The sequence below is a fragment of the Anopheles darlingi genome, chromosome 3 (assembly GCF_943734745.1).
Source record: "Anopheles darlingi chromosome 3, idAnoDarlMG_H_01, whole genome shotgun sequence".
In the NCBI taxonomy this organism is placed as follows: Eukaryota; Metazoa; Arthropoda; class Insecta; order Diptera; family Culicidae; genus Anopheles; species Anopheles darlingi.
This window is the reverse complement of record NC_064875.1, coordinates 16,413,967-16,421,466: the sequence shown is the minus strand read 5'-3', so window position 1 is coordinate 16,421,466 and position 7,500 is coordinate 16,413,967. Positions and strand designations below refer to the sequence as shown.

Below are 7,500 nucleotides of genomic sequence, written 5' to 3'. Positions count from 1 at the left end.
ACAGCCTTTATTACTCCTCTTCTTGAAGATGATATGTATAGACTAACGGGCTGAAACCCGCCTGGCGGACGACATCATCGATCCACGTCCGATGATAGCTGACCTTTGTCAGCACAGTTGGCATATCACTTCTGCTACACGCGTAGCCCGACGAGCTGAGTCCAACGACGTAATAGCGCTCCTCTGTTCCTGGTATGCTTACCATGTAAGGCGAGCCAGCGTCATTTCGAAAGGACGAACTCTCCGGTAAGCTACACGCTGCGCAGATGCGACCATTGTGCAGGCTATAGCGAGGAGACTGCAGGGATCTCAATTTTTGCTCACACGTCTTGTGATCGATGACCGGCAGATTGTCTTTTTTCAGTACTGTTTGAGAGAGTTCCGTTGGGTCAATATGTTTAGGCACCTCACCCCAACCGGCTGCGACGAAGTCGTAGGAATCCACCGATGCATCAGGCAAACAGGCTACTCCGACCGTATGCGTTAGCTCGATCGTATCGCTCAGGATAATGATGGCAATGTCGTTGACTTTGTTAGTGGCATACTCCCGATGAATATGTATCGCTTGCACGCCCACATCAATCGATGGTATCGGTTCGTCCTCATGGCTCATATCCCATTCCCCCAAACGCACCTCCAATAAGTGCTTTTGCCCTCGATGTCTCTGTATACAGCTGGCCGTTGTTAAGACCGCGCCCACTTCGATCAGTGTACCGCCACACAGGTATTCAAGCTTCAAATCAGTGGTCCGGCGGTAGATCGCCGCCATCCAAGGGAACTCACCGAATTCAGCTTCACCATGCTCGTTACGTACGTTGTCGGGAATGATTCCGTTGATGTTGCGATGGCCACATTCGCGCTCATCATACGGAGGAATCGAGGTGGTTTCCGACGGTTCCGTCAAGCTTCTTCTTTCCCGATACCGCTTAACGTGTTCGGTGAAGGTGGAGTTGCCACTGGTTGGTACATTATCAACCTAGGGATACAGACAATGTATGAAGGAAGTAATTTTCGAATAGTGAGTAGCGTGTGTCGGTTGACTCTTACCTTATAGTGTTCACTCTTGGCCATCTCGAGGGTTGCTAGCAATACTAGCGTACCATAGAACAGGCCGTAGCGTGAATTTAGCCACCTATTTGCCATGATCGCGGAGCTCAACCAAACGATGCAAGCTTACCGATGAAAGTTACTTTGATGAATGATGGCGGTGTTAGCTGGCAGCTACATTAGCAAGCTGCGTTTGAGCAACTGATAACGGTGCCCGCCGGTCATGCCTTGCCTTATGCATGCGATCTCTGCTGTAGCTTGAGAACAACAAATAACGGCTGGTGTTTGTGCGAATTTCTGTTATCAACATACCGGTGGATTTACTATACACGATGCATTCTGATTTACTGGAATTCACTAGGATTCCCCGTTAGACTTGTGTGTTGTGGTTAATGTCGCTTCGTTCATATAGACTTGATGGTGTCTTATGTCGCTTATGTCGCCATCACGGAATGGTAGTCGGAGGGAATAGAGTCTATCTTCAATAATCAACCGAAACATATGTTTGCTAGCCGTGAACATGCCACAAAGATTTTCTACTGATCGTGATGTATGCCCTTACCGAATCAAAATTATTGTTGCTCAGCTCACTAGCAATTATACCTTGGATTAACATATTCATTCCAATAAAAAAGGCTAAGATCAGGCTCAAAGTCGTACGTCCGGCACAGGCATGAAACCCTCGACGAGGATATTTGGGACACAATGCATAGCATAGCATAGCATTCAATTTATGATTCGTCGAGAGACCTCTTGCCTACTTGTTATACTAGGCTACAATCCGCTGTGATGGATCTTAGTCATGTGAAGCAGACCTTGATTAGGGACGGATCGAAGCAAGCTAGGACATGTTACCAACAAGCTAAAACCCAGCCTCCCCTGCTAAGGGAAGCCTAGCGGTCCGACAGGAAAAAATGGCCGTGTGAGAGAATCTACGTAAGAAATCGACAGGATGCAGAGCTTACCTTCCATAGCACTAGAATGAATGGAAAGAAACTTTGGAATAGAAAAAAAAGAGCAAAAAGCAACGCCTCCTATTGTTTCGTTTATCATTGTGACTTTTATTTCAGCATTTTCAACCCCGCACTTTCACCCGGCCCGTCTCCGGCCGCCATAATATTCTCGTTTAATTTTTTTTTGTTTTGGTTTCCATATTATCGCATATACCTTGTTAACTAATAACAGTATTTTTATGTCTTAATTTTCCCGCTTTTCCCGTATTCCTTTTTTCTGTTCTCATTTTCCATCCTCTAACGCGCGTAACATTCATGCTCTGTCGAACAACAGCTGTCGAGGAGCGGTAGCCGTTTTTCCGCGATGGTGGAGCTGTTACTTTACGTTCCGCGGCAAACCGAGCTGTTTGGCGAGCATAAGCATCCGCGCCATTTCGACCGACCATGGCTGCCGCCCAGACGCTCGGTTCGACTCCTCGGCCGCCCGTTCGCCCACCGTAGTTTGCTTGAATTTCGATTTTCTAGCAAAAAAAAAAGAGTAACATTCACCTCCCTAGCATGATGTTCCTCGCGGCCCGGTGGTGCTGCATGGTGGCGGCCGGGGCATACGGGCTTTGCTACAGGAAAGGATGCGCCGGGTAAGGTGGAATGAGGGTGGTGGAAGGGAGGTGAAAGTGGGCGGGTCGTCACCAGCTGTTCCACGGTGTCGCGCGCCGAGGATTTTATGACGATAAAACTTAACAAACACCTCGTCGCCCCAGGCAGACTACGCTCGCTGGCTGTGTGGCAAGGTATGCTAATATATACTTGTTGTTGTTGTTGTTGTTTTTTACAGCTTAACCCTAAACCTACACCCCAAACCTACCCACCCGAGTCACCCCCATTTATATCAGTAAAGCCGCTGCGACGTATGACTTTGTGTAAGTTGCGTACTTCATTCACATTTAACGTTTACATTTTAAGCGTCTTTAACCAATCGTTCTTCAATCCTTTAACTGGTTTGCTCTTTCGTTCTTTCTTGCTTTATTTCCTGCTTTGTTTACTTCTCTTTCGCTTTCCTTCTGCATCCCCTTATCCTGTGGTTGATTGTTGCTGTGTAGCTGATTAATTTCGATCCGTTAAATGTGTTTGCTTGATTGCGTTGGGCTTTTCCCCTCTAGCAATGCCTACCAGCACTTGGAGTCTCGTGCGGAAAGGGGAAAACCTGTTTTTTTTTCTCGAAAATACGCACGCAACTCATCCAGCAACGTCTCAAGCGTTACAATGGAAACGCTACAAGGAAAGCGAGGCGCGAGAACGAAAGAAGTACAAATCAGCAATTCTTCAGCTCGCCATGTTATTTACAAATCCGCGTTATCGTGGGCAAACCCAAAAGAACCTTAACCTGGGCGTACATTATCAGCAGCAAGCAACTTCATTTCAGCCACCCCCGGGGGGGGCGACGTCAGTGACAGTAGGTGTTGGGTTGGGTGGTTGGATGGGTTCCGGGCAAGGATAGGGACTGCGTGAGCGTGTCACGGGAATGCCGGTGCTTCGAGAGCCTATATTAGAGCCTCAGCACGGCGGTTCTAGGCAAACGAGAGCTTCCTTCTCTCGCAACGCTCTCCTCTTTTCTATGCCACAGTTTTCCCTTTTGACGATTTTTTTCGCCATTGCGCGATATTTTACATAGAGTTTGTTGGTTTGTTGGTTTAGGTTGCTTTCCTTGCGTTACAATACATTCACTGTAGCCTTAACCAGTGCACCAGCGTTGTCGAGGGCACAGCGATATAGCGATCGAAGGTGATGAGCACCTTACTTTCTCCCCCGGTCTATCTCTTTCGTTTTTATGCTAAATAAGTGTTTTCTGCTACCATCTCCCATCTCGTCCTGCCTGTTGTTTCTGCCTACTATCTTTATGATGATGCACGTTGATTTGCTTCGCTTTTCCGGGCGCGCGCGCGCGCGTTCTAAACTCATCCTCATAAAACAGCCATCGGATAAAGAGATAATTGCGTCGTGCAGGTGGTGGAGGCATCATTATTATGGATGCTGCTGCATCACACCTTCCTGCTACACGGTTCCTTTCTCTCCTGCCCACTGCCCCCCCTGCTCGGTAACTATCGTAAAGCGGTTGGCATTCGACAGACGCGTGTCGCCCGTTACTGCTACTTCTGCACCTGGAATCATACCAGGGACCGGTTCTTTTTTTCCCCGGTTTGCCCGGAATACCCCCCGAAGGATCTCGATCGCACGATCTGTTTCTCCGAATCTATTGCTCTCGATTCGGCATGACGTCATCGGAAGTGATTGCTACAAATATAGGGTGGGGTTCTAGTTGCAATACGATTGGATTGGATTGGATGATGTGTTGTGAATATGTTGTTGCCGTTATTTTGATGGGGTGGGGTGTGAGTGAGGTGGGGTGAAGTGGGGCGGGGGGAAGAGGGTTAAGCTTTCCACCGGTTTTGTGATGAAACGATGCTGTCGCCATTAAAATATGTTTTCGCTGTCGCTGTGTGTGCCCGCTGTGTTAGCCAGCTGCTGTTCCGCGCTCAGTTCCGTTTGGCACAGCAGTTACAGTTACAAGCATCGGCATCAGCAAACATATGAGCAGGCTTTTCTATTGTTTGTCTGCTTGCCCTTCCCCACAGTGACACTGTGTATTCTGATTAGCTTACGCGTAGTGATTATACAGATATAAACCAATGACAACTGCTATGTACACTGTACTTAAGCCTGATCTCGCACCAGCGCCGGTGAGCTTCGCTTTCGCTTCGATTGGATCTCTGTGTTGAACACTTTGCTATTTGCTTCTTCAACCCCCCCTTCCTTCGTTTCCCCCTGCTCTGGTTTTACTTAGGATTACGTTTTGCGTCTGCACACCGGTGATTTCGTGTATACAGGCCAACGCTGCGCTACTATCGCCTCTTCGAGTGCGCCGCCTTCTCGCTAATACTTTGCCGCCGCTTTCACCCTTTTTTGCTTATGCTTAAGAAGCTGTTTTGTTTGTTTGTTTGTTTGTTTTTTTTTCTCTCTCTTTCTCTCTTCTATTTGCTTATCTAGGTAGATGTATAATATAATGCGCGTGTGTATATAGTTTTCGCTCTGTCTTCTGTTGTCATAAGACTTTCATTGCAGTTGTGTTCTCGCTCAGTAGTGTCAGTAGCTCATAGCGCGTTTCACATTTTCGTTTCCCTCGGCGCCCTTGCCTGATACCGTGAGCATAGGATTCGATTTTCTTCGTGTAAGCATCCCTCCCCCCTCTCGCCGGTCAACCGGCCGCCGTCGGTTGAACGAAAACGGTATCCATGGAAACGCAAAACTGGAACATCGGGCTCCGGGTACCTGGCACCGTAACACGGCGTAACAAATCGCAAGGGACGTGCACCGTCCCTTATCTTATCCACATCCCTTGTTCCTTAGTTAACAGTGATCTCTTAACGCATTCAAACGGTTCTATCACGGACTCAATTCTCGGTTGAAGCGAAGCTCTCGTTTTTCTATCCATTTTTACTGTTCTGTAAGCCATGTGCATGTGGTTGCATCGGTGAAGCGCAACGGCAGCCGCCGGTGTAGTAAGTGTGTAACAGACATTATAAAACCCGTACACGCTGCTCGACATGCTGATCGACCGATCGGTCATGTTGAGCCACACATCCGCGCGCAGGTGTCGTTTTGGTTTTTAAGTTTCCTTTACCTTTTCGCGCTCAGCTCCTTCGAACCACAAACACAAACACGAAACTCCCCGCGGATCATCGGATGACTCATCCCGGGGCTGGGGTTGCTGCTAACTGGTAAATGTATCAAAAGCTCTCTTCCTTTCTCTCTATCTCTCTTTCTGTCTCTCGGCGGCCATCGTCTGCTACTGCGGCTCGTTAATGGCGTTTTAGGCCTGCATAATACATAAGCTACATTATGTTCAGCAAACAGCACTGCCTGCCTGTCTGCACTACACGTAACACATTCTCGACTAAAAAGCGGGCGTCTCCATTCTCGTACTTTCGCTGCTTTTTTTTTTATGATCCACTCCGCTGTTTGACGAATTTTGAAGATGCCGTTCACACTACAATCGAAACAGAGACTAATGCTTAGGTTGCGCCTGCCCTTCCACCCCTCTCCCCCCTTTCACTCGAGTTTCACTACAAAACTATTTGAAATGCCGATAACCACTACGTCAGTCGAATGAAGTTCCGGGTTGGTTTTTTTTCTTCTTACCTTTTTCGATTTCTACGTTTTTCAAACATTCAGCTACCGTACCCTCTCTCTCACTCACTCTCTTCTCTTCTCTCTCTCTTCCTTTTTCGATGCCTTTTTCGTTCGCTTAATTTCCGTTATGTTCTGGAGTTACGAAGAAATGGTTTCATCGCGATCTGCCGAAGGACCTACACTCCTTACAGACTCTCCTCTAGTGCTCTAGTCTCATCATTCTCTGCCTCGCTCTGCTGCACACGTCATCCTCAACGTCCACGGAATGTTCGTTTCTAGAAGCGAATATTTACGTAAGCATCTCTCCGCACCAGAAAGGGATCCGATTCTTAGACCAACCAATAACGCCGCTAGCAGCCTAGATGATGGAGGGAGATGTAACTGAATCGTACGATGGAACCGAGACGCCCCCCACCCGGAAGGCGGCGACCTTTTGCTTCCGCTAATTGTTAATAGACGATCAAACCAACAACCTACTGGCAACAACAACAGTACCGGCTTGCACTTATGAAGACGAGATAAAAGCGAATATAATGGCGGCGCCTCCATTGATCCAGCTCAGCACGGATCCGCGTTTCGTTCATAATCGTGACCTTCATAATGATTAATTTGAGCTTCTGAAGCCGCGTCCGCGGTTCGGTCTGCGGACGACTACCGGACCAGCAGCAGTGCTTCGGCGCGCGCGCGCGCGTTCCTCCCTAGTACGACACCGTTCGCCGTCCAGCATTAATGTTTCTTAGACCCATACCATTCTTTTCTCTCGTCGAAAGAACAACAATGATTACATGTTGCTTCTGGCTGGTGTGCTAGTGTATGTGTGAACGTGCGTGTGTGTTTTTCGTTTTTCAAATTGTTCTGGTGTAGAGTTGGTGAGAGTTCTTGTGGCGTAGTGTGTGTCGTGGCCCCTTCTTGCAAGTGGTGCAGAATCTGAAAAGGTGAGTGGCCAGTGTCATGAGGTAAAGCATTTCGATGAACCAATAGAAACGACCGTTAGTAGTGGTGACCGAGTAAAGAAAATAAAAACCAAAAAATAAAAGCACAAAAACTTCGAACACTCCCAGACGCAGGTCCAGGCTACGAAGGCTACTGTCGGCTACTTCCCTTCCCCTCTATTGCTTCTCTAAGTCGACCGACTTCCTTGATTGTACAGCAAAATGGCACGGCTCAGCACGGCGGCTACATCGTGGAGTTGAAGGGTCGGGGCCACGATCTAGGACCGCGGTCCGCCGCTCCCTCTCCCGCGGATGTTTGGCACACGAGGCGATTACCGTTTTTTTGTTCCATTTCCGGTTATGTGGCGATTTGCTGGTGA

General features: G+C 48.2%; 2 protein-coding genes across 10 annotated transcripts in view; both read right to left on the bottom strand.

Annotated features, from left to right (window-relative positions):
• LOC125953482 (phenoloxidase-activating factor 2-like) overlaps positions 1-1,247 on the bottom strand; it is a 1,331-nt gene extending 84 nt beyond the window's left edge. The window contains exons 1-2 of the mRNA XM_049683093.1: positions 1,048-1,247; positions 1-976 (exon numbers count right to left, since the gene is read on the bottom strand). The exon at positions 1-976 is cut by the window's left edge and continues 84 nt beyond it. Of these exons, the coding sequence (XP_049539050.1) occupies positions 11-976; positions 1,048-1,143 (1,062 nt within the window). The 5' untranslated portion in view covers positions 1,144-1,247 and the 3' untranslated portion in view covers positions 1-10. The remainder of the gene's footprint in view (positions 977-1,047) is intronic.
• Positions 1,248-2,155: 908 nt separating this feature from the next.
• The window catches only part of LOC125953409 (whirlin), an 86,445-nt gene continuing 81,100 nt past the window's right edge, over positions 2,156-7,500 (bottom strand). For all 9 annotated transcript variants that reach the window (XM_049682978.1, XM_049682977.1, XM_049682980.1 and 6 more), the window contains one exon: positions 2,156-7,500. This exon is cut by the window's right edge and continues 1,638 nt beyond it. The gene's annotated coding sequence lies outside the window, so the exon portion shown is untranslated.